Source organism: Ochlerotatus camptorhynchus, unplaced genomic scaffold, assembly GCF_037179485.1.
Source record: "Ochlerotatus camptorhynchus isolate MF236.1 unplaced genomic scaffold, CSIRO-AGI_Acam_v1.1 ptg000046l, whole genome shotgun sequence".
In the NCBI taxonomy this organism is placed as follows: domain Eukaryota; kingdom Metazoa; phylum Arthropoda; class Insecta; order Diptera; family Culicidae; genus Ochlerotatus; species Ochlerotatus camptorhynchus.
In genome coordinates this window covers 2,107,610-2,135,296 of record NW_027040537.1, presented here as the reverse complement: position 1 = coordinate 2,135,296, position 27,687 = coordinate 2,107,610, and the positions used below count along the sequence as shown (strand labels likewise).

At 43.1% G+C, this 27,687-nt stretch overlaps 1 protein-coding gene, 1 long non-coding RNA gene and 1 pseudogene across 4 annotated transcripts in view; 2 read left to right on the top strand and 1 right to left on the bottom strand.

Annotated features, from left to right (window-relative positions):
* Positions 1 to 18,326, top strand: part of LOC135716612 (non-canonical poly(A) RNA polymerase protein Trf4-1-like) — a 79,483-nt gene extending 61,157 nt beyond the window's left edge. For all 3 annotated transcript variants that reach the window (XM_065238996.1, XM_065238997.1, XM_065238995.1), the window contains 5 exons: positions 121 to 299; positions 366 to 815; positions 15,623 to 15,760; positions 15,832 to 16,487; positions 16,547 to 18,326. In XM_065238996.1, coding sequence (XP_065095068.1) covers positions 121 to 299; positions 366 to 815; positions 15,623 to 15,760; positions 15,832 to 16,487; positions 16,547 to 17,152 — 2,029 coding nt within the window. In that variant the 3' untranslated portion in view covers positions 17,153 to 18,326. The remainder of the gene's footprint in view (positions 1 to 120; positions 300 to 365; positions 816 to 15,622; positions 15,761 to 15,831; positions 16,488 to 16,546) is intronic.
* LOC135715926 (uncharacterized) lies at positions 13,461 to 14,079 on the bottom strand (annotated as a pseudogene).
* Positions 18,327 to 23,161: 4,835 nt separating the features above from the next.
* LOC135717119 (uncharacterized) lies at positions 23,162 to 27,332 on the top strand. Its single transcript, XR_010520303.1, has 2 exons — positions 23,162 to 25,753; positions 25,788 to 27,332. It is a non-coding gene; the product is annotated as an uncharacterized LOC135717119 (long non-coding RNA).
* The last annotated feature ends 355 nt before the right edge of the window (positions 27,333 to 27,687 follow it).

Genomic DNA, 27,687 nt, shown 5'->3' with positions numbered 1-27,687 from the left:
CGATTTTTTTTGACAGTGCTGTCTACGGGGGTTGTCTGTGTGACTGCTATCCTCAAACACCAATGCAATTCAACATGTGGCTAAACTTGTTTTCTTTTTCTTCCATGTATCTTCTTCCAGACTGCACGAGGAGATTGAGCAATTTTACGCCCACATGGTACCGACACAGACGGAGCATGCGCTAAGGGTACAGGTGGTCGCCCGGATAGAGGCCATCGTGTTGAATCTCTGGCCAGCGGCCCGGGTGGAGATGTTCGGATCGTTCCGCACCGGGCTGTACCTACCTACAAGTGATATTGGTAAGTGTTTAAAATTGTTCACCTATCGGAATATATATCGCCTAACTCACGCCTAACTCTCCGTAGATCTGGTCGTCATTGGCCTCTGGGAGAAGCTCCCGCTGCGAACGCTGGAAAACGAACTGATCAACCGTGGCATTGCCGAACCGATGTCGGTACGCGTCCTGGACAAGGCGTCCGTCCCGATCGTGAAGCTGACGGACCGGGAAACCCAGGTCAAGGTGGACATCTCCTTCAACATGCAGTCCGGCGTGCAGTCGGCTGAGTTGATCAAGGATTTCAAACGCAAGTACCCGGTGCTGGCCAAGCTGGTTCTGGTGCTGAAGCAGTTTCTGCTGCAGCGGGACCTGAACGAGGTGTTCACCGGTGGCATTTCGTCCTACTCGCTGATACTGATGTGTATCAGCTTCCTGCAGCTGCACCCGCGGGCCAACCAGAACCAGACGACCAATCTGGGGGTGCTGCTGCTGGAGTTTCTCGAACTGTACGGTAGAAAGTTCAACTACATGAAGACTGGTAAGTGGGTGTGTGTGTGTATGATGGAAAGGGTTGTGGGTCATTGAGCCTGTAGTATTTCTTGATGAATTTAGGAACTTGACAGATTCACGTGAGATGTGGTCGTTAGGTGGGGCAACTATGCAACTCCCTGTTCCCCATTTATCGTTCGATATGTATTGAGTTACTCAACAACTGTGCGAAATTTGAACTGATTTGCTTGTCAATAATTGTCACATTGCTCAAACTTGCCCTCACCTGAGACGTAAGATTGGGAAAACTAGTGCTCCGCGCATACCTACAAGCTTATACAGTGTATAGCAAAGTTGAGCGTACACCTGAAAGGACATTTTTTGAAACAATATGAATAGATAGATTCAGGGTGTCTACTAGTTGGAAATACTTGGCTACGAAAAGATAACGGCGTGTCAGGCCCTTGGAATGGATAGATTTTTGAAATCTTGGCTGGTGATTGAACAACTATTTATTGATTTATCGGTATAGTTTTGAACTTTATCGGCAGAGCCTATGTACAGGGCTGGTAGTGCTGATTCGATATAGTAGTAGTGACTTTAGTTAGTAAAATTACGGAAATAGTTACTTTAAAATAGTATACTGTATATACGCCTGTAGGTATGCACGGTGCAAGGCGGATAATCAAAGGTTCATGAGTTCCATAGAGTAATTGAAACTACCTTAAAGTTCTCTAATCTTCACTGACGTTTCCGAAATTTTCCTATACGGCGAATGAGAACGACCCAAATTTGAGTTTAGTTCACTCATAATCGCCAAAAGTGCAGGAACTCAGCGATGAGTAAATTTGTCTCATGGTTTCCTGTAAAAAATGAGGAAATTGACGAAAATTTTATTCAGTCTCGGAGTAGTACCAATAGACTGAGTGAATCCAATCTTTATTTTTCTCAAATTCGGGAATTTTTCCCTGGAAAATCCTGGAAAAACATGAGGCAAATTTACTCATCGCTGAGTTCCTGCACTTTTGGCGATTATAAGTGTAGTACTTCGGACCCGTATTAGAATAAATTACGATAATTAGCCTTATCAAACTTCAGCTTTAATAATAATCTTCAGACCGACGTGTACTCTCTCTTTGATAGCCATTCACTCTCTGTCTTCTTTACCTCCTGTCGCTACCATCCACCGTTACCATAACGAGGGGCTAGCAGATTCACTCCACTACCACATCTCCCTTTCTGTTGTAGACCGGAAGTATCACCTCACAACGTAAAGTCTCTGAATGCATCTGGTAATCCTGGATATTTGCGTCGATGCTTCCGAGCTTCAGCATCAGCAATATTTTGATCGTGGGATCCGTCAGGCGGTTGTGGCACGTCGATATTTCTACCAACCTGCTTTAGATGAGATGAGTTTCTTAGGTATGTTTTACCTGATGTGTTGTCCTCCACTGTCACACGAGGTCCATTCTTCGCAACCACAGTGTACTCGGTTGCTGCGAAGTTCGGTGTAAGTTTTTTACCTGGTAACAAGTTTTTCATCAAAACTGTATCACCAGGCTTCAGAGTTGATTGTTTTGCGTTACGGCAAGCATCTGCTGTCTGTCTTCCTCTTTCCTTTAGAACACGGTCTCTGTCAGACACTTCCAAAGAACGCGGACAATGTCGAAGATCTGAAAGAGATGGAATTTTTGATCGTATTGTTCGGCCACAAACCAACTCAGTAGGGAATGTGGGGTGGTGTAATACATCATTAAATAATCTTGAAGGTCGGCTTTCCAATCTCTTTTCAGTCCATGACTGATCTGAAGCCTTTTCAGCAAGGAACGATTTTGTCGTTCCACCAAGCCGATAAGGTGTTGTGAAGTTGAGAGTGATCCCGCGTGCTTTACAATATTGGTCGAACTCATCAGAAGCAAATTGACGCGCGTTGTCGAGTGTTATTGTAACTGGATATCCTAAACGTGTGAAGATTCGGTTGAGTTTAGTTATGGTATCCTTTGCTGTGATTCGGGTCATGATCTCAACTTCTTTATATCTGCTGTTACAGTAGTAGTCTATAATAACGAGCAAATATTCCCCTGTGGGCATCGGTCCTAGGAAGTCGATCGCCACATCTATCCACGGGTCTGTAGGAATTTGGCGTCGTTGCATGGGCTCAGGTCTTTCAGGCAAACTGACGAGACGACATCCTTCGCACCTCTGAACATATTGGACGACTTCCTTATCGACACTTGGCCACCACACACGTTCTCTTAACCTTTTTTTCATAACTGTTTCCCCAGGATGGCCTTCGTGAGCCAGATCGAGCATTCTTTCACGCAACTTCTGAGGTACAACAAGTTTAGTTCCCCTGACGAGAACATCACCTACAAATCCCAACTCATGTTTAAACGCTTCATACGGCTTGACATCCGTTTGCTTCCATATATCTGTTTGCAGGCAATCCCGCAGTAACCCAAACGCGTAATCGTTGCGTGACGCATCTTCAATCTCGTTAGTGTCAATCGCTGCTGATCCAACAATCGTCAACACTAGGAAATTGCTGTCTCCATCAAATTCTTCGTTTCCAACATTTTGTACCAATCGAGTAAAAGGGTCTGCGATATTGCTGGAGCCCTTCCTATATTTTACGACGATGGTGAATGCCTGGAGACGCAGTACCCATCTTTCTATGCGGGCACATGGTTTGGACGTTGGGGAAAAAATGGTTTCGAGTGCCTTATGATCCATCTCAAGCTCAAAACGACGTCCTAGTAGGTATACTGAAAACCGTTCCACTGCCCATACTATGGCGAGCGCCTCCTTTTCTGTTTGGTAGTATCTCTTTTCTGAGTCTGACAAACATTTGCTGGCATAAGAGATGATGGACGGTTCGGAGTCATCGTCAACACTTCTAAATTGCACAAGTACTGCTCCAAGTGCAACAGGTGAAGCATCTACGATTAGTCTTGTCCGCAACGAGTTGTTAAAATAGCTCAATGTACGTATATCACATATCATTTCTTTCAGAGCATCAAACGATATTTGATGCTGGTGCTTTCACTCATACTTAGTGTTAGAACGCAGCAAGCTTCGCATTGGAGCTGTCACGGTACCCAAATCTGGAAGAAAACGTCCGACATAATTTGCAAGTCCTAGAAAACTTCTCAATTCTTCAACTCTGGAGTTCTGAAGGATCTCAGCATCGTTAGTTTGTCTTCAACCGGTCTGATTCCCTCAGCCGAAAGGTGATGCCCCAAGAACTGCACCTCAGTTACAGTAAATTTGCATTTCTGATGATTCAACAAAACGTTCTTTTCCTTCAAGACGGTTAGCACCGTCTGCAACGCCAAGTCGTGCTCCTGTTTGGTTTTCCCAAAGATGAGAATATCATCAAGGTAATTCACAACATTCTCACAACCCGAAAGGATTTGTTCTAATAGCGAATTCGTTTATTATCGGGGTTAACACCAGTTCCAACCCAGTGCGAAACCGAACTTTTTGTCAGTGTGAACCTCAACCTGAGCTAGGTTTTAAAAACAAACGAGCAAACTGACGTTTGTCAGAAAAGAAGCAGACCCAAACTTGATACCCGATCCAGGTTGGAACTGAATAATAAACGAATTCTCTATAAAACTCGTTGAAATATTTCAGGAGCGCAGGATACTCCGAACATCAGTCGCTAGTAGCGGAATAGCCCTTTGTGCGTGATGAATGTTGTTATGTACCGTGATGTCGCGTCGAGTTCTACTTAATGTCTAGACGACTAAAGAAACAAGCCTCACGCAACAATGGAAGAAAACCTTCAAATGTTGGCATCATGTAGCTCTCGCGTTGAATTGCACGGTTAGCTTGGCGCATGTCCACGCACAGCCGCAATTCGCCGTTATCTTTAACTATAACGACCAATGGCGATACCCATGGACTAAACTCTGAAACAGGTTCTATGATATCCATTATTTCGAGACTGGCCAGTTTTTTTTCGACTCGACCGAGCAGTGCTATCGGCGGGCGTCGTGCGTGCTGTTTCACTGGTACTACTTGATCATCAATAGCAATTCCTAATTTTATACCTGAAATTTTCGGGAACGGGTGCTTCTCGTCCTTCCACAGTTGATTAACTTCGATTGGCTGAGTACTAGGAAGGCCTAGAACCAGAACTCCCATTTCAACTGCAGTAGTTCTTCCGAGTAACGGCAATGCTCCTCCCTGGATGATGTAGAACGTGGCCTCGCTTTCAGTTCTGCGTGAATCATCCATGATTGAGATGGTGCTTTCGAGCATTCCGCGTACCACTAAGGGGCTAACATTGTTACCATAGGGATAGAATGTTTGGTCTGAATCTCGAAAATTCTTGATGGATATTCCTTGTCGCAATAGATTCTGCCATGTGGTGCTATCGATGATGTTCTTTTGACAGCCAGAATCAATTAGCATCTGTACCGGTACACCACCAAGGTTCACCCAGATAAACTCCTCACCATCGCCGATGCTGTAAATAAAACTGTTCGTAGTCGGATTCTCTGAATGATCAACGGCTCTAACCACTCGTATTTTAGAACCTTTCCATTCCTGTGGTCCTTCCGCTCTACGATTCACCGAACGAGATGGGTTGGAAGTTTTGCACCGTTGTGCGAATGGTCCTATCTTTCCACACTTGTTGCAGTTTTGATTCTTAGCGTGGCAATTTGCATCATTACCGTAATGCCCTGTGCGTCCGCACCGATAGCATTCACCCGCAAGAAACCGCGAAAGTTGAATTTTGTTTACATCCTGACTAGTGCCTGGTCTTTGAACATCTCTGGAATCATGTCCTGCAGATGAGAACTGGCTGACTTGATATTTCAACGACCCATAAGACTGAATAATTTTGGTAAGACTTTCTACGGTGAGCCTTTCCTCGGAAAGTAACTTCTCTTTCAGTTCGGGTGGAGAGAACAAAATCATTTTATCGATGATACCAACCCCGACTTTCTTGTTCCGTTGCTCCAAAATTGCACAGTTTTGCGGTATCCATTACACGAAGAAGGAATTTTTCCAGTGGTTCTTCTGTATCTTGCTTCAACGTCCAAAATACATTCCGTTCGAAAGCATCATGATACTTTGTAGCAAAAAACTCATCTAGCTTATTTAACGCAACCTCGAACGGATCTACGCCACTACACGGTTCAACGTATGCTCCCGGAATCGATTCAAAAACCTCCTGTACTTCAGGGCCGGCAAGAGCCAAGAATATATGTTTGAGCCTGACTTTGTTTGCTTCTCGATTCGCGACCTGAACATATTCAAAATTCTTCCTGTAGCGTTTCCATGCGTCACGAATCTGGTTCTTAGGCAATACCTTGAAGTTGAAATGAGGGACGTTCCATTTATCCATTTCAATATTTATCATACGATTTGGTCACTGTGTCAATTATCGGTCTCGTAGACCTCGCCGTGTGCCGTGTACACCAGCTTATTTTTTTTAACACCGGGGTCTCGTAGACTCAACTTCGAAGTTCTATTTACTTTGTCTCTTAGACTCTTGTATCGTGCCGTGCACAAATCCTTTGGATTCTCGGTCTCTAGGACCTCTCCGCCAGTGGCCGGACTTATCCTTGAGGAAAAATAAAACATGAAGTGAAACAAAATTAATCTCACATAATGACGGCATTTTGTTTTGGCCAAAAAGCATTACGTATATTGCGTTGTTGAAATTTCAAATTTTTATCGCTTTTTATTCTTACCTTAAATTTCGTTGCTCTGTTGACGTAGGATTACGTCTTTCGGCAACATATTGGGGGTGCAATTTCAAAAAAACCAAAATCGACCGCGGGACGAAAATAGGTCAGGATTTGACTACATATACCTCTGTCAATAGTAGATGAATTTTAATTCTAAACAAGCCAAAGAATTGGGAATTTATCTACCAATCTGCTAAATTGAACACTTTATTAATTTTCAATAGGTCACTATTGAAAAATACACAAATGTTCAACTGTTGCAATGGTGATCAAAATTATCACCGATTACCTGCAAACAGCGCATTCCCTAACACAGATTTAAAAATCGAATTCGATCTTGTCTCACTGAACGGTGCTCATTCAATCACCGTGTGTGGTGGTGTCCGGTCGTCAACGTCAGCAGCAGCAGCATCAGCAACAGCATTGCTTTCAGCGTGTGGCGTTTACATTGTTATCCAGTACACCACGGGCTGCTCTGCCCACATGAGCACCCATAGAAGGAGGAAGAAGCCGCTGGATCGAAATCAGTTTCCTCGTGAGTAGCTGTGGGTCATCTATGCCAAGCGTGTCAACCTTGCTCCAAACAATTAACAGCTCCCCAGCCTCACCCTAATAGCTCAGCATTACTCAACCTTCACGACTAAACGGTCCTTTTCAGAACCACCACAAATTTGTTAAAGAGTATTTATGTTTTGGATATTGTATATGTCATCAATCGGATGTCAGTTCCCGTAAGCAGCTAACTATCAAAGCTCAACCTGGTCTATAGAAGGTGTGGAATTGTAGGCCTGAATGTATTGGTGCAATTCGTTTTCACTCGGTTTTCATTTCGATTCGCACGATTCTGGGCCAACAAGCTTATTACAGTAAAAAGTTAGAACAGAATTTATCTGCCAGTTGGTCCATATTCAGAACCACATGCCCCCAACGACCACACAAAATGCTCTCCAGAGTTGTAAGTGCAAGTGATTTTGATCGATTCTCTTTATCAACTTTCTCTTTGAAAAAAATACTGCAAATTTGGTACGCCTACAAATCAAAAACGGAAAGAGTTAAGATAATAGATGATCGATCAATGAAAAGAACTAAATTTTCTTCACATTTGTTCCGTGCCCTAGCGGTCCTACGTCAAGCTCCCGTTCGTGCCCCTAGGCACAGATCCTTCTACTTTTTTTTATCCTCGTCGCCAGGTTTGTAGTACTTCGAACCCGTATTAGAATAAATTACGACCGACTTCAGACCGACGTGTACTCTCTCTCTTTGATAGCCATTCACTCTCTGTCTTCTTTACCTCCTGTCGCTACCATCCACCGTTACCATAACGAGGGGCTAGCACATTCACTCCGCTACCACAATGAGTGAACTAAACTCAAATTTAGGTCGTTCTCATTCGCCGTGTAAATTTATCGAAATTGCCCTAAGTCCATAGAATTTCCCTTAAAATCTCTAAACTTAGATGAGCTTCCCTTGAGCTACCTGAACTTTGTGGAAACACTGAACTGAACGCAAGATTTCGAAATTTTCCTAAAGTAAATGGAACTGCCTTAGAGTTCTAGGAACTTTCCTAAAGTTCTCAAAATTGTCCTGACTTCTGAAGTTTCTCAAAGCTGCTTTAATTTTCCAGAAGTTAATGGAACTGCTTTGAAGTTTTTTGATCTTCCCTAAAGCTCTCGGTACTGTCTTGAAATTGATGAAACTGTCCTAAATATCTCTATCCTTTTTTATCCTCCTTCCTCTGTAAGATTCAGGACTGGTAGTGAGTCACTTTTTAGTGACTTGGTCACTTTTTTTCAAGCCAGTCACTAAAAAGTCTCTTTTTGTAAGGTAAAGTCACCAAAGTCACTTTTTCTGTAGAGAATAAGAGGATCAGTATGAAAGTTTGAATAGTTGATGTTAACACAATGAATTGTTAATTACACACCACCAGAGGGACTTCGTAAGTTCAGGGAACATTGTAGAACTTCAAGAAAGGTTTTACCGTTTCAAGAAACTTCGTAGGTCTTCAAGAAACTTAATAGAACTTTAGGAAAGTTCAAATAACTGCGTAGAAGTTTGCGGAACTTTCTAGATGTGCAGCTAAAATTGTAGAATCTCGAAACGGAACGAACTTAAGTGTAGAAGTTCAACGAATTAACTAAAAACTCACCGAAATGTGAAGAAGTTTTAGTGATCTTTGAACTTTGTAGAAATTAAGCGAACTTTTCAGAATTTCTCCACGAAGTTGAAGCTCACGGATTTCTCTTCAAATTCAGGGACTTCTTAGAAGTTCAGAAAACTCCTTTAAAATTCTGGGAACTTCTAAGGGCTGCTCGAACTTCTCAGAAATTCAGGATTTTTTTAAACATTCAGGATATTCCGTAAATGGGATCTTTATACATGTTTGGGAAACTTCGCAGACGTTAACCCAATATTGCTTAATTCAAGGGAAATTCATAAATTTTTGGCAACCTTTTTTAATATCAGGCCGCTCCGTTGATGCAGAAAGGACTATGTGGAACTTCAAGGAAAATCAACGAGAAACGTATAAATGCAGTAAACTTTGTATAAGTTAAGCGAATTCCGCAGAAGTTCGAGAAACTGCGCAAAATTTCATAAAAGTGCATGGAATTTGAAAAAGGTTCAGGAGTTTCTTAGTAGATCATACTCGCACAAGTTTAGCAAATCTCTTAGAACTGAACATGGATCTTCGTTTTGAAGGACCACAAGCAACCCTATCATTCGATCACAGTAGGCTGTATGTAGATAGATAAGAAATATAATCTCGATTACTTTTCGGCACTCTTGAACAGGTCGGTTCGTTTTACTGCCCGCTAATAGCTGCCTGCTAATAGGTTATGGGCCCAGCAAGTAACCATCGCGACCGATCAACAAGCTGAAGAAATTTTTCAAGATTCGATGGACCGATTTTTTTTTTTTTTTTTTATAATAGTTTAGTTTTTATTGTCAGTGTTTTTACAATTAGTTTTCTGTATCTAGATGAAAATTCAACTCAGCTACATCAATTCTACCGTTACTTCCATTAACAAAGCAGATGTAATTAATAAAAAGTTTAAGAATTTCCACACGTTTCGTATTTCCTATTCCTATTAAGGCAGGTCTCACCAGGTCTTCAAATGTGAGTCGTCTCCATCGATCCAAAATGCCTGTTATCCTCTGCTGCAGGACCGTCCATTCCGGGCCAACACGAGTGCAAGTGCAGAATTTATGGAGGAGAGTTTCCGCCGTTTGATTGTCATAATGTGTGCAGTTCTCGTCCGCCACTCGCTGCATCACAAAAAAATAGCTTGCGATGCTCGATCTTCTCATTGACCAGGAGGTACAGTCTCGTCCGCTGCGCTGAAGTGAGCTGCTTCGCCGCAATGTTGCGCCACGTGCGCGGCCAGTTGGTTGTCGGGCTATTACGTTCCACCCTTGGCAGGTCGGTTTGGAGAACGAAATGTCGGTGGATTTGATCGGCGGAGGGGTTTTGTTGGATTTGGTGGGGAATTTGGGATAAACTAGATAGGATTATTTTGAGGTCAGGAAGATCTATAGAGATTGCTGGGCGGGGATTTACGTGAAGCAGAAGGGATCTATAATAAGGAAGGGAATCGATCTCACGAAGGCTCCGGTTAATGGCCAACGACTTACATTTTAGTGCTGGTAAATGCAACTTCAGTCCTCCGTCTTCTCTGCTCCGTGCTAGCTGCATCATTGGGACGTGGGCCACCATTCCTCTCCACAGGAAGGTACCCATCGTTGATGTAATTTTCGCCGTGTACTTGGCAAGGGGCGGCAGTATCGACGACAGGTACCATATCCTGGAAGTGCCGAACGTGTTCAGCATGATGACTCTTTGGTGCAACGTTAGTGTCCGTAGAGAGTGCAACCACATTTGCTGCGCGATCTTCCCTACCTGTGCATCCCAGTTCAACGTCGTCATCAGGCGGATTGACCTTGCGAAGACAACACCCAGAATTTTGACTACATTCGCTGTTTGCAGCCACGGGGTGATGATCGCGTTGCCTTCGCAAAACCCAACGTCAATGGCAATAGTCTTCCGCAAGTTCAATTTGGCGCCGGTGGCTAGCTCGAAGCGAGTGAACAGACCATTCATCGCCTCGATTTGCCCAACCGATGTGACGATGACGCTGATATCTTCCGCGTAGGCCACTAGCAAATCATTTCCGCACGCTTGCTCGAGTCTGACCACCAGTGGGTGGAGGTACAGCACGAAGAGGTGCATGGACAACGGGTCCCCTTGCCGTACGGAGCGTTGGATTTCGAAAGGGCGAGAGAGATGCCCATTGATGAGCAGCCGTGAGGTTGAGCGATTGGCAATCTGCGCCAGCAGAGCGATGAGATTCTCGTTGAATCCGAGGGAGCGCATGGTCAAGAAGAGAAATGAGTGCCGGACCCGATCGAACGCATGATCGAGATCGTAGCTTATGAGCTTCCCGGCACGGCGATGGTGACGGAGACTGGCGATCCGATCTTTCAGAGCAAAGGTGGCTTGGAAGATGTTTCGCTTGGAGTTAGAGCATTTCTGTCCATCGCTCAGCACGCGGTGGGCTCTCATCACCCGCTCTAGCCTGGTCTTGATAATGCGGGAGAACAGTTTGTAATCGCTGTTGAGCAGCGAGATCGGACGGTAGGATAGTGTCGTGTTGTATCCTCCTCTCTTTTTAACCAGCACGATAATGCCTTCCACAAATGCGGCGGGAAGATTGCCGGTGAGCGCTTCGTTGAGCAGCACGTTCAGCTCTCGGTGGATAACGTCGAACATGCGGTAATAAAACTCTCGCGGGATGCCGTCGCAGCCGGGAGACTTTCTGGGAGCACTTGTTGTTATTTCCGACAGAATTTCTGCCGTGGTGATTTCGCTCGTGCAGGCTTCATTCAGTGGGTCGTTCGGCGGAACGGCTCTCTCACAAACGAAGCTGTTGTCGTCTCCACCGTTTGCTACTTCCGAGTAGAGCTCGAATAAATAGCCCAGCAAGAGCGCCTCGATCGCTTGCGGTTCCTCGATGTTTGCATTTTGCTCCGTGGCCAGTTGTGTGATGACGGTTCTCTTTCTCCGCCTCTCCCCCAACTGGAATATCGACAGTGGTTCCCCCGCCACGTGCGTTTCGTTGATCCGCATGAACGTATGGGAGAAATTACGCTGCAGTGCCAACATTTCCCCTTTCAATCGATTGATCGTGGTTATCAGTTCTGGGTGCTGGTAATACCCGTCGTACGCTAACCGTAGCTCCGCATAGAGACGCTGGTGTGCGCTGTAGAATTCGTCGAAAACTTCTCGAGATTTCCACTTGAAGAACGATTTTATTTTAGGCTTAGCGTACGAGAGCCACCATTCCATCCATGACCCGTAGTTCCTGCGTTGGCGGGTCCAATATTGCCACTTATATTGGAACTCCCCAACGTTTTCGTCAGTTAGAAGGTGGGGCCGAAGTGACCAGAATCCACGGCCGTGTTCGTGTCCAAGTTGGGGGAGGCATATTCGGAGTGTCAGCGCTTTGTGGTCGGTGAACGAGCAGACATGCTTGTGTGCTGCTCGCAGGTTATCGCGCAAAACGCTGCTGACATAAATGCGGTCGAGGCGCGATTGAGCATTTCTGCTGACGTAGGTGAAGCCTGTATCGCGTGGACAAAGCTTTTCCCACACATCGTGCAGCTGGAGCTGCTGCACAGCTGTTTTGAGTGAGGGGCTTGTGTTGGGGCTACTTGAATCGCATGCTCGCAGCACACAATTAAAGTCACCAGCCAGAATCACATGCTGTGTCCGATGACGGAGGTAGTAGGCAAGCGTCCCATTAAAGAAATCCTCCCGAGCTGCGCGCTGCGAAGAGCCGGAGGGAGCGTAAACGTTGTAGATAGTTGTATCTTGCACTCTCAGCGCAAGCAGTCGGCATGGATGTGGTCCTTCAGAGCAATAGCTGTACCTCTTCTCATGTGGTCTACATTGGCGAAAACGACGAAGCCAGGCAAGGAGAGCTGCTCGTTTTCAACCTCTTGCAGACACACAATATCGAGATTTTGGCTACTGATGAAGGCTCGGAGTGCATTTAGTTTTGTAGGGTTCGTGATGGTGCCGATGTTGATGGAAGCAACGTTGTAGGATGTGAGAGCCATTTATGGGAGCTTCTCTCCACCCCGCTCTTCGTCCTCGCTGATCCGGCGCGGTTTCTTTGCTCGGCGGTCGACCCTGTCCCGCCTCCTACTCGTGGATGTGGAAGATTCGTCGGTTTCGTTACCATTCCCGCTCTTGCTCTGCGATCGCAGCGCGTGTGGGGTCTTCTTGAACAGGTCAACCGTAGCCGTGCTGGTGTTGGCTGGTTGGGCAGTTACTCGTTGCGACGACGACATTTGCGCTAGTAGTGCGCTTGCTCGTGACAGTGGCGACAGGATTGAAGCTGTCCCTTGTAAACGACAAGCGCTCGTTCGCCGTCGATGGTGACCCACGACCCGAGCAAAGGAAAATAACTCATTGATAATAAATTTTGTTATCAAGTTATCATCTGTTTTGATAACTAAATTTGTTATCAACTTGGCTGAATTAACAGCCAACATAACAAAAATGATAACAAAAATTTCTTCTAGAAATATCATGTTGATAACTTGTTTCGATATCATTGAAAGCAAGTTGATAACAAATTCTGCAATGTATTTTGTCTGATTGCATAACAGATCTTATAATCAACTGATAACAGATTCAGTTATCAACTAGTTTCTTTTTCTCCGCACTTATGATAATAATTTTTGTGATTTTTCAAAGAAAAAAATAAACTTGATAATAAAAGAAATTTTATTTTCGATAAAGTTAATCGATGCTTATAATCAGAACTGAATCAATATCGCCAAGCGGATACTTGAGTAACACTAAACTTAACAAGATCAATGGACAAAAATAAATGGTTATTAAATCCACAACAGGTTAAAATCAAAAAGTTAACAGGTATTGTAGCAATAAAAAACAAAAAAAAAAGTGATTGTCTTAACAAAAACAATCACGATCGCGAAGCATTCGCGATTACTCTCGTCATCAAACTTGTGCCTGCTTTGGAACGGGCCATTGCAGTTTTTACGTCATCTCGCAAAAAGATTCGACGTTCGTGGAGACAACCTGTAAGACAGACGACATTCAATGAATTAAGCAAATATGACCAATTTTCTTATAAACTTACGGATGCAATAGTCCACTTTTTCCTTCTCCAACGCAAGCTTGGTAACACTGGTTCCATCAGCACTCTCCCCTGAAATACTTGCTCCGGCCGATGTGCCCTCTCCAGTTTTGTCTTCCTGTCGTACAGATTTCGGACGACCAGATGGATTGTTTGACTGACGTCCCGTCACTGATCTACCGAGCAATCCCTCAGGCCAAAGTCTCATCATGATAAACTTGATGAACAAATAATCACTATCTGCCTCAAGAGAAAACTGGCGCAACGTGTTGGCATCGACGTATTCTCCGCAGTCTTTGAATGGTGTTTCTTACTCTGGTAGTAGTTTCGATGTTAGAGCTTCTTGTAGTTTGCCGTTTTGTGTCACCAATCTAGCATTCTCCTCAGCAAGCCGTTTGGTTTTTAAAATTTCCTCCAACAAATCCATCTGGAGGGACTCCACCATCTTTTTATATTTCCTGGCCTCCTCCGCCGTTCCACATGAGCAGTCTTGAACATAAAAAAATGATTGATTGATTGCCTGATATGATGAAAAAAATAAAGCCTACCTGTTACTTGGTTTGGTGTGGTGTTCACCTGGTTTATCTCCTGGTCATTTGCCTGATTCACCTCCTGCTCATCTGACGATTCGTTGTCCCAATCTTGCATTAATTGTTCAACTGATGCTTTTCGGCGATATGTGCGGATTATCGGTGGCAGCTTACGCACATCTGCGTCTTCCTTATCGGAACCGATATATTCAGTGACTTCCTTATCGGAACCGGCACATTCAGTGACTGATTCAGGTTTGTTGACGAATTAGAAAACAGGATTCGCCTGTAAGTCGCTGCCAGATGTTTGCAGTTGAGCTTTCTTTTTGGCTGGTGGCTCAACTTCCTAGAAAAATGTAGAGGTTACGTTCAGTACCAAAATGTACAAGGTTTCTTACCTTCAATTCAGGAATTATATCCACCACGAATGCGATATTCTTGTTCGTCGCACATTTTTGAACACGCTTTTTTTGCAACCGTTGTTCTTTTCCGACCCATTTCTACTGTTTTTTCACAAAATACTCACGAATTTCAGAACACACGCGACTTTTGGCCGATGCAGATGGACGATGGCCGATGCCGAGAGAGTATGACAATTAAAGAAAATATGATAGTTTATCTATTCTTAGGTAGGCCCATATTGCATATACAGTATAACTCACTTATTTCACATTATTGATAACATGAATAATAATTTTGCGTTTTTTAAATTATTGATCCCACAGTGAAGTTTATTTTATTTTTGAGAACATTGAATTTCTAAGAAGAAAAAGAAGTTTTATCTCAGCCCAGATCGCAGCTTTGAATGACTTTTGGTGTGAGACGTTAGAATGTTAACCAGGGTCGCCCGCTCTTTTGATAACTGTTCCGCAAAATAGAAAGAAAAAAAAAAAGTCAACGAGCAAGTCAAGTCAAGATCAACGAACAATAAAAAAATAAAAGTAATAGTTCATGTTATCAGAATTGTGGAATAGGTTAGTTATACTGTATAAATGAAATGGGCCTACCTAAATATAGAAAAACTATCATTTTTTCTTTTATTATCATTGTCAGCTGTCCCTACTAAAAAGATCCGTCAAATGTTTGTTGAGGATCGTGTCAATTGATACCGACGACGACATCAAACCAGTCCGACAGTCTTGATCGGGATAATCAAATTTTCTTCTATAGAACTTCTATAAAGATTTTGTAAATTTGAACAACACCCATCACAAATTTGAGCATCTCGATGAAGATTTTTTCTAAATACACCTGGCATCCCTGCTTCCGCTTAAATCTTAGGCTCCTCAGAAGCGTGATTTCAGAACCCTGCCCATAATCTCTGCTGATCTCTGGTGGTCCGACAGCAGCACGACAATGTTGGACGCTCCCTCTTCGAATTCTCGCATTCAACCCTCCCGTTGAATGATCCATTGACTAAGAACCAACTAACTAACGAACGATATTTTCCGTCCACAGGAATTAGTGTTAAAAATGGCGGCCGATATATACCCAAAGAAGAACTGCAACGTGAGATGATCGACGGTCACAGGCCCAGCTTACTGTGTATTGAAGATCCCCTAACGCCGGGAAACGACATCGGGCGGTCATCTTATGGTAGGTTCCAACCGTTCATTATGCCGTTACCCTTACCCCGATTATTTACCAATCTGTTCTCTTCCAAAAAGGTGCCCTCCAAGTGAAGCAGGCCTTCGAGTACGCGTACATCGTGTTGATGCAGGCCGTCTCACCGCTGAACAAATTCCTCAACGACTGCAACCGGCAGAGCATCCTCGGTCGGATAATACGCGTCACCGACGAGGTGATCGAATACCGCAAATGGATCAAGGAAACGTTCGAATCAAGACTGATAGCGGCGCAAACGATAGTGCCGACGATACTGAACGACCCGCTGAACCCGCATATTCCACTACACCTCCAGCAGCAAGTCCAGCTCCAGCAGATCATCTACAATAACAATAACAACAACAGGCGGAGAAACAGCTTATCGAGTGTGGACACCTCCGAGGAAAGCATGGACAGCGACGTGGACTCGAATTCCGCCTCGCGAGACATTTCCCCAACGAGCATAAACCGATCTCCGGAGTTGGTGCACGATCATCATACGATGCACCATCCGAATGGGACCACCGGAGGCGGCGGCGGCGGTGGTCCCGTAGTGGTTCTAACCTCTCAAATTCCAACCCACGGGCACGAAACCGTGCTAATAGAGGATAATAATGTGATCAACCTGACCTTGGTCGCCCAACAGCAGCAGCAGCAACAACAACAGCAGCAGCAGATGCTCGATGGGATCAACGAAAACCAGATGATCAACTATAGCGTGAGTAGAATTGCTGGCATAGGTCAAATAGGTGTCCTGTACAGCGGATTTCTTTCCAGATGAACAACCGACGCAGCGCATCGTCGCCGCATCAGATCGTGGGTGGTGGCGGCAAGAACGCCCCACTCAACATCTACACTCCTCGGAGTAGCTCAGAACGGATGGCCGCCCTCGGGGGAAACGTTGGAGGCCGCCATGGCACGGCGGGTAACAATAACAACAACCAACAGCAGCAGCAGCAGCAGCAGTCGACCGGTTTGGTCCGGCACAATAGCAAACAGCGTCGGTCAACGATCAACATGCTCGAGCAGTACTTGATCAATCCGAATAACAACAACGCCAACAACATAATCAACCTGACTGGTAAGGATGAGAATCTGCACCAGAGCAATAACAACGTTGTGGTGGTAGGCAGCAACGGTGGAAAGGACCAGAAGAACCAGCAGCAACAGCAACTGCAGCTACAGCAGCAGCAGCAGCAGCAGCAAGGTCAGCAGTTGTACAGCTTGAGCAAAAAGTCGTCGTCGGGGCAGAATGTGAACGCGACGACGTCCTCTTCCAAGCGCAAAAAGACCATCTCGCCGACGGACAAGAAGGGCGGTCCGATCGGAGGTGGCTCGGGGAGCGGCGGCAGCAACAGCGGAAGCGGCATGGAAAGCCGATGATATCACACGAGACATCAGCACTGTGCACGGTACGTGCATTACTGCTTCTAGAGAACGTGTGAATCGTGTCTACATCTAGGCGCCAGCCGATACTACTATAATTTTTCTTTTAAAGAGGCACAGTAATACTAGGAATATACGCTAGTAGGGACGTGTGAGCTGCAAGAGAAATTTTGACCGGAAAAGTATAGTGATTCAACTATAGTTGTAAAATTGCATATATAGTTACATTATAGTAGGTGTGTAGAGAATAGAGAGAGAGAGCCGCTACTACAGGAAGTATTCGTTCTCTTGCGAAACCTCTCTGAACGTCATGATTTGAATCGTGATCATCTCCGTTTATAAATACTACCTTATATTCTTTTTGTCTCTATGTGTACAGCTGCCATTTGTGAAGCGATAACGCGTTTTTTCATCGATTATCAATACTACTACCCGGGATCTTATTATTGTTGGCAAACTCTCATATCTCTCCATAATTTCCGTGCGTGTAGTCACTGCCCAAAAGTAAGGACGAAAAGAATGCTAAAAAAAAGGAACTTAGTCAGACATTAGAAGAAGAAGAAGAAGAAGAAAAATCATACCAGTTAAGGCTAATAGTAAGAGTTAAAACCTCTATTTAAGCTCAGATACACACGCGTGATAGAACGTGATTATCGTTTAGGGATTACTCATTTGAGATAAGTAAGGAAAGTCACCCACAACCAGACAGACACAAACACACACACCCATACTTACATACATACACATTCAAAGTCATAATTAGCGAAGCAAAGCAAAACAAAAAAAAAACAAATATTTAGGGACGACAAATCCAACCCAGATCCAATTACCTTACTCGAAAACGAAACAAAACAAAACAACTGTAGATTCTCTGAAACATTCTATTTGGAATCGTCCTCTCTCCCTTGCCCGCACGGACAGGAGCACGTGTGGGACGAGGGTCGATTTTTAATATCCTTGGGGTTTTAAACCGTGAGTTGTGTAGAAACGCAACCAAAACAAACAGCAAGCGATATGTACTCTTTCAATACCTTGAGCAGATCAATGTGAAACAATAGGTATAGCCCTTCTCTGATGGTCCGTCGTGTTCGTTGTAGTGCCGAAGTGATGAGTACTATTATCATTATCATGTATGTATTTGATAGGGCATCTGATAGAGATAGAGAGAGAGCAACGCAGGCTTAAGTAGGGATTTTTTTTTTTTCGTCAATTTAATTTTAATCACAACCGTAATATCTATCCAGTAGACTAGGGGAAGATCAGTGGAAAATAGATGGTTGTAATGATGCTAGGGGAAACAAATATCATTGAAGCTGATGAAATCGACAGTCAACTGAGTTGCGTGAAAGGAAAAGAGGCGCAAATCTCTGGTCCGCTTGAACGTCGAGTCCGAAGCATGGTGTAAGTATTCGTAGTTAGATGTTTTTCTTCTGTTACCAAATGTTTTACTTTTATATCTGATGGAGTGACTTTCAGGGGGTTTCGGTTTTTTTCTTTTTTATTCCTTATTCCATTTACTTTCGGTGTGCCCTTTTTCTCCAGTCCGTCATTGAATGGAGATTCTGATCAAGGACCTACATAACGGACGATATGTATGAATCAAACCATTAACTTTGGTAATAGCTAACATCGATGATCAATTAAAGATTTTTGTGAATTTTGAGAACTACCGATTGGATATGATTGAAATTTAGCAATTATCGAGATTAATGAATATTGGAATTAAATCTGTGATTGATTTGGAGCCGCAATAATTGATAACATGCTAAATCATGCATCGAAAATTACCAATTTCCCTTACATTTTTGTATGGCGTCCTTATATTTATTTCTGTAGGAAAGAATCACATTTTCATTTATTTCTCCTAGGTATATTATGAAAATGGTTCATTCTTAGGTTTATATTGTAACATGATGATGTGACTTGCAAACACACATGATTTAGAATTAATCTGAATCGTAAAGTTTGGAGGAGCCATGCTTTTAAAGTGTCTTTATATTTATTTCCACTAGTGTAGTCACCGTTGGTACATATCATTGATATAAATATAATACCCCGTTCACATTACAGCTTATATCACGTAATATAGGCTGTCTTGCAATGAGCACTTATACATAGGATTTCCAGTTAAAACTAGATGTATGAGTGCTCATTGCAAGACAGCCTATATTACGCGATACACGCTGTAATGTGAACGAGGTATAAGATAATAGACGAGTGCACGGATGGATTTGAATTCACTCACTCGAGAAAAAGTGACACAATCCCCCTTATTCTCCGAGTCACGTGACTCTCTCTCACCGGTGAGGTGACAATAGTCACCTCGTGTGAGGTGACTCTCCATTTGATTTACATGGAGAGTCACCTCACACGAGGTGACAATTGTCACCTCACCGGTGACAGAGAGTCACGTGTCTCGCAGAATAAGGGGGAATCTGCGGAAGCAATGTTTACCAATCATGAACACTGATGGCGGTAAGCTCCAACTCGGATTAACTGTTAGTACCGTCCCTGATTGGAGGATCTGCCAAATATTTGTTAATGATAGTATTAATTAACAAAGACGTGGACAGCAAAACAGCCTGTCATTCGTGATCGTGACACCCATTTTCACTATCTTTAAAGTTACTGGCAACACTGCACCATTTCTGCGCCAGCTCAGTTCGCATGTGTCAAAATTAAATTGAATCATTGGGCCTTATTACGAGTGTCACTTCACGGTGAAAACGAAGTGAAGTGACCAGTTGTCACTCACGGTGAAGTGATTGCCGTGTAAATCAAATGGGAATCACTTCACCGTGAGTGAGAAGTTGTCACTTCACCGTGAAGTGACGGGGCTTATTACGGATGTCACTTCACGGTGAAAACTTATCACTTGTCGTCACGGTGAAGTGATTCCCATTTGATTTGTACGGCAATCACGGCTCTTATTATGAGTATCACTTCTTTATCACCGTGTAGTGACACCCGTAATAAGGCCCGACATCGGTAATAAGGGCCATTGTTGTTGATATACAGGGTGACTGGTAATTCGTTTTACACCCGAAAGGAGGTGAAAGTAGACCACATTTGTAACAAAAAAAAAGTGTATAGCAAGGTAGGTCGAAAAATCATTCCTTACCGAGTTATTGAGCAATTAATTTTCTACTGATTCAAAATGCCTCATTTTGTTCGGGTATTCATATGCAATCAAAAATGTTACCTTAAACGGTAAGAACCTGATCAAATCCACCCGAAAGTAAACCAATTGAATAGAGTGGTTAGTAAACAAAGATTGATCATAGTAGCCAAGCAATGCTTACTCACTGCTTTGTTAATATTCGCGAGTGCCCGAGAAAAAAGTGGTGGGCCTTATTACGGGTGTCACTACACGGTGATAAGGAAGTGATACTCAGAATAAGAGCCGTGATTGCCGTACAAATTATCCGGTTGTGATTTGTTTCGTGTTGTGTTTATGTTTGACAGCTGCGGATGTTGCTTATTAAGGTATTTGATAAGGCTCAACCGAATTAACTTTACAGAGCCGAGGATTCTTCTTCACTATACAATACATTTTAAAGCTAGTCAAAAGGTACAATACAATAAACATTTTATCTTCCGCTATCCAATAAGCCTCCTCCACCAGAACGGGAGCCGCTTCCAGTGGTTTCATTGTATGGCAGATTCGCCAACGGGGGCCAGAGCGCTTCCATTGCAGCAATGGACGCAAAACGTGGTCAGCAGTCACACATTCATCACGAAACGGTTGCTTTCCAAAGTCGACGACGCATCGACTGAAAGAACTGCTGATGAAGAACAATGAGGAGGACCACACAGTGCTTCCATCTATTACCGTCTCTTTGAACAAACCACTTTGAAGAGGTTCATTCAAGACGGGACCACACAAGGGTTGCTGCCGAGTAAACAGGCAATCGCGTGACACACATTGAGAGTGGTCTGCTTCTATCGACAGCCGAGTGAACACTGAGCTGCGGATGTTGCTTCTTCTTATTTGTGAACTGTCGATGCATGTCATGATTTCTGTGAATCAGCAAAAGTGTTGCTCGGCAATGTAAAATAAATAGATCAATAACTCGATAAGGAATGATTTTCGACCTACCTTGCCACACAATTTTTAGCGGCGAATAATGAGGTCTACTTTCACCTCCTTTCGGGTGTAACACGAATTACCAGTCACCCTGTATAGATTTTTGGGAGCCGCAAGCGTAAAGTCTCGCAGTGGATTCCCTCTCAGCGCAGATCCTATTGCCGAGGCTCAGGAAGTAGTGGCCAGTGCCGAAGCTAGCGACAAGATGGAAAGTGCCACCTCCTAACCAGCTGCCGCTACAGCACCGGCAATTCCCGATGACGCCCTGGAAGCGAAAGAGGATTCGATTAACAATGTCTAAGAATGCCTGGAGCAGCTTGTTCAACTTATTCCAACTGTGTTGATGCCATTTTTGTTTATTAGGTACAGTATTTAGAGGCCATAAATTACTACTTCTGCTCTGAGACTTCTGCTGTAAGCAATTAGTTTTTTTTTTAGCATTCGGTAGCCCAACACAGCCTCTGTAGTAGGTTGATCGAGCTTCTCCTGATTGTTCTTCCGAACTTCCTCAGGAATCTTGCTCTCATAGCTGGCTGCTTCCATGAAACTCTCCAGCATGTCCGTGGTGGCATCATTACTGCATAGGACGAACGCTGCCGTCTTCATCTTGATCGACAAGTTGTAACCGCTTCGGGACGACGAGCAAATTGTAATTGCTTTGGGTTGCCTTGGCCACACACTGCACAAAGTAAAAACATTTCTCGAGCTGCTCATTGTGCCAGTTTCATGATTCCAGTTCCGGGTAAGAGGCCACGCTAATATTAGCTACCTGCTACACGTTGGCACACGGCCAGTACAGTGATTAAAGGTATGCTGGGCGATAGACGCTTCAGATCAAGCTTCAAGCAAGTGTAGAGCATCCACCGGGTGGAGATCTTAGCTCCCTCGGATCCGGACTGGAACACCGGCTTCAAGCACTCCAGATAGGACAGCCAAAAGTCGTGGCATGCGCTGGTGGTTTGGGCAAACTCGTTCTTCTCGCTGCCCTTGTTGGACATCCGTTCCGCAATTCGTGAACCTCAAGTCACGGATCTCGGACCAGGTAAATTTTTCGTTTACGAAAGTACACTGACCCCACGATTATGGATCACTTCTATTAACATACTAGACTGTCTGATCCATAATTGTTTTTAGCTGATCCAGAATTGTGGGGTCAGTGTACACTATGAATAAAAATCAAGAAATCGTGAACATCGTTCCGCATTGTAGCAAAAGCAACAAAAGTAATAGAATCGTAAACTCTAGATCATGGAAACGTGATTTATGTTGTTGATATCGTGAACCTGTTCTCAGTTCGTGGACTGTAAAACAACGGAAGAATACAGGTATCACCCATACCCCAAACTGATAGCAGGTATCTGTCCAGCAGATAGAATGGACACACTTTCAGTTCAACACGAACACCAGATGCATTCGGGGATCCTTTTCTTCGAGGTTTACTGCAAGTTTGATGACACGTCCCAGCCACTGGCATTGTGTCGGACCATCATTCTGATGATACGGCTGCATTCCAAGGGGTAGGTCACTCCGCACACCAATCTTGGGTTATAATTTTTGTCAGTGTGCCGATTGTGCCGGTCATAGAGCAAGCTGCGATTGTTTGTAAAATACCCATCCCAGCAACCCGGTATGTCTGGCACCTTGAATGTTTTCGTTTGAAATCGCACGGATAAATCGGATTGAGGATGACGCGGGAAGTGGATGTTCAAAGGATGATAACAGTCCTGTGTTTTAAGGTTTTATAATCCCCCTTATTCTGCGAGTCACGTGACTCTCTCTCACCGGTGAGGTGACAATAGTCACCTCGTGTGAGGTGACTCTCCATTTGATTTACATGGAGAGTCACCTCACACGAGGTGACAATTGTCACCTCACTGGTGACAGAGAGTCACGTGACTCGCAGAATAAGGGGGAATGCCTTCAAAGGCAGACCAGAAACGTAGCCTATAGCCAGCGTCCGGAAAGAGATGGAACCGGTGGGGAACATTGTTGGAGACCGACTATAGAGGATGCTGAATAGACTTCTGTAGTTTGTTTTGTGTGAGTTTCATCATTATTTGAATTAAGGGTACTAATGGGGCCTGAATAACCGCTTCTTTCTCTTGAGTACACTCTAGAACCTACATTTCGAATTTAGATCTATAAGCGAACTGCTAGTCTGAGTTCCTCTGGTATATTCAATTAGCACGTAATGTTGTGAACAACAATTGGCCAGCAATGCTCCCATTTTATTTAAAACAATCCAATGTCTACGAGATTGTGCCGATGGATGTGCCCAAGCTGTGCCGAATCTAATTTCAGCACAATGTGCACAATGCTACATTCACTAATAACAAACATACTATTCTCGACAGATCCAAGCACTCTGTAAGGATAAATTCAACAACAACTGAAACACAGTTTAAGATTTTAAACGGCAGAGCACGATCCAATTAAAGACACCCGCATAGATGAATTTGGTTGATATTCTCGTCATTTTGCAAAATACTTAGTTACGAAAAGCACCTTAGGGGCTGTCCACAAACCACGAGGTTGTCCACTGATGATAGCTTCTGACAGTTCTGACGGAAATACTAACGTCTTGAATCTGCCTAAACTTCAAACTTAGGATATCTGCTTCAAGCTCCCGCAAGAAAGTTTAATAGTATTCTTTAATTCTTTAAAATTGCTGGTTAATGTTTGCTGAGTAGCACGTAAATACCGGGGAAATTTGCAGCTAATTTTGGTCTTGGACTGAGGATAGCTGAACATCATGAGCATAAGCCTGATAGACCGCCCGCGGATGCTGCTCCGTTATTGCCAGATCAGCTGTAATTACACAGAGAACCAATAGACGTTGCTTGTGAATCATCCTCAATGTGTAAAAACTGGTGATCTCAAACTAAGCATTGGCCACGTTCGAATGCAAGTCAAGAAAGGAATGACTAGACATGTGTTGACGTGACACTCGCTTTGATGGAAGCCGAGGAATCACTGGGATGTTGGGTTTGCATTGGTTGAATTCAAGCTGAACATTGCATTAGGTCCTAAGTAACATTGATCGATTCTCTTCGTCGACTTTCTCGTCCGGTAATAACCTGAGCACATAACCGTTTCATGTTGTGTTTGTCATATTAGATGCTAGATGAAAGCTTCGTTTATCGATGTGTGAGCTTAAAATACCTGGGTATGGCTTTACATGGCCGTGGGGATGCAAAGAGAAAGTCGACGAAGAGAATCTGTCAATGTTACTTAGGACCTAATGCAATGCGAAAGAGCTTGGGATTGAACACACGGTCTTCTGCTCACTAGGCATACGAACTCCGTATATATTACAGTCAACTTTCGCTCTTTGGGCTAAACCCGCAGCCCACTTAGCGAAGGGCTTTAGTTAGTTGGGCTGAGCTGTCAAGCTGAAAATTGGTTGAAGGATACACCGATTGTTTATTATCATCACAATCCTTTAGCAACTATCCAAATTGTTCATACATGAGCCCCTCGAAAATGAATCAGCATTGTCAGAAATGACGTTTGACTTTGATTTAGATTGGCTACAACCCATCGAACGGGAGCCCAACTAACACGTAGCCCACTTAAACATAGCCCAACGAGCGAAATTTGACTGTACAAAACACCACTAGTGAACACTTTAAGCCATTAACAACTCTTGAATGTGGAGTGGCTTGAGCTAATCTCATGATATTCTGCTCAATAACCAAAAGCGTTCGCTCTAAGGCCACCGAGCCCCTCATATCACATCATACCATCTGACCAGCCTGACATAAATAAGAGGTAAAATACCAAATAAAACCAAAAACATTGCATGCAAAATACTCCCTAAATAACAAAAAATATATATTGGATCCCAAAAGAATACCTGTGTGGTATCGTTTTTGTATTGAATTTGCTTAATTTGTTATTGGAATGATTTTTTGGTATTATTCTTTGGTATTTTACCAGTTTAAGGTATCGAGATATTCGTTCCTGCTCGGGTTTCCATTTCACACCACTCCGGTCGAGCTCCCACACCTTGTACACAATGCAATTATTTAACATCAAAACAAACCTAAACACTCCCAAAGCACATGCATAGTGCACCATACGCGACCGAACAAATCGTGAGTGACCCCTCCAAACACAACGAACTAGAACTTGAACTAGGAATGGCAAAAAAAACTAAAACCGAACAATAGATCATGCGCGATCGAGGCTCTACTACCAGCCAACAAACGGATGGACTTGTTCGCTTTGTGCAATATAAGGCTTTGCAGCAGTATATTAGCCGTATAATTAACCTTACTCTGTGACATCAAATCGTTGACGGCTCTACTCCGTAGGCATAATTTTTCTTTTCAATTGTTTTATTTCATTAGGCTCAATCGGATGAACTTAGACCAGAGCCTAGTTTGTTATTTGATCATTATATATTACAATAAATCTTAAAACTAAAGTCAAAAAGTTTAACACGGAAAGCACCTTATCCTCCGCTATCCAGTAAGTTTCTTCCATCAAAACGGGATTTACTTCCAGTGGTTTCACAAACATGGCAATCTCGCCAAAGAGGAGGGGGGAATAGCGCTTCCCTTGGAGAAATAGGCGCAAATTGTGGTCTTCACTTATAAATTTATCACCGAGCAAACTGCAGATGACACATCGAGAGAGGTACTGCTGGATGCTACCGGTTTCGTATAACCGTTTGGTATAATGGCCATTTTTTACGTTCTTCTAGATTGCTCATTTGACCAACTGAGCAATGGGAACCTTTGACCGTACCAATGATTTCTATAGCGATTGTATTTGCAGTAAACTTTGCAAGTATTAAGTTTGACGTTTATAATCGATGTCGTTTTGGTTCCATGTAACGAGCAAGATAAATCTCCCATACATTTTTTGTACAATACCGTTGTAATTGTTTCCTCCAAAGTGTAGTCTGCTGAAAGTCCCATCACTCCATCAGCTCTCCAATGTGCAATATTTGTTACTGCAATTCTTTATGATAGTTTGCTGTTTCCTCTACTTTAGTTTTATGTACATTACATTGTTAATATTACTTACTCCCTGTTTTCATTTCATCCGCATATTGGTTTTACTGAGTGACAGTCCTTTGGTTTTATTCAATGTTTACTTTTTTCACTATTTAGACATCACTTTTCGCTTTCCATAAACAATTATTCGCAACTGAGTAATAATATTGACAGAAGAATTAAGAAATGTTATTCAGCACTCTATAGATTTAGTAACAATGAAAAAATCCACTTAATTTTAAATGCATAGTTGAGATGATCTATTTATTTTATCGAAATTTCATGTATATGAGTGTCTTCTTATAATATGTTTTCAAGTACACTTGATGGAAAGGCTTTCTTTCTTGACAATAATCACCCATATTCATATTCTCTATTCCGTTTCGGAGTGAGTACAATTGATTTGACTTTTTCCGACAAGATTTCATCGCATAGCCTACTTGTTAAGTAATACATAAATAAACCTAACGGATATTTTGAGTTTTCATGTTTTCAGAAAACTCCAAACTGATTCTTTGAAACAATTATCAAACACACAATGAGCTGGAGAAACTGTGAGATATCCACTCATAGGAGATCGATAAAGCGAATTTCTCGTTGGTTCATGGGTAGTAAAAAGTTGTCTAAAGAATCAGCCTAGAAATGCATTCTTGCACTCATGATAATGATAATAATAATTGATCGTTGCGGAACACAACTATACCATAGAGATAGCAGTAAGTAGACTGGCGGATACAGATTAACGATAACACACGTTTTGACAGTTCGCTCTGGACATTGGGCTCACACCCGCCATTCTACGCTACTCGAATGTCTATTAGGCCTATTCTGCGCGGCGTGTGAGGTGAGATGACTCGCTGTCATGACAATTGTCACTTCACCATCACTTTACTGCCACCTCACCTCACACGCCGCGCAGTATAGGGCCCTATATAAGTAGTAGAACCGCGCGTAACCAACGGCACCACCAGAGGGCAAAACTAACGACCGGTGAAAAGCAAACAACAGTCATACTGAGTACAAAGTCTTAAGGTAAATAAATTAAAAGAAAAAAAACAACAAACAGTGTAATTTATCTGTAAAATAATATTTAATTAAACTACAAACAAACAAACAAAAAAAAATCGTTAAAATAATGTTGTAAATAAAGAGAAACAAAAAAAAACGAAAATTATGTGGCAGTCAAGCCAAAAAACACAGAAAAAAACATTCATGATGAATTTTTACTGTTCTAGAACTACCGAAACTTATTAGGGAATAACGGGAAATGCGGGAAAAAGCCGGGAATTCCATTGTGCAAACGCCTGAAGAGCAAATTTTTTCATGACCATAAAATAAGTATAATATCAATTGGAAAATTTAACAAAAGTGATGAAATCGACCTTCAACTTCTCGAGAGTCAACATATACTGGGTGATTCGGAATAACTGTCACTTTTAAAA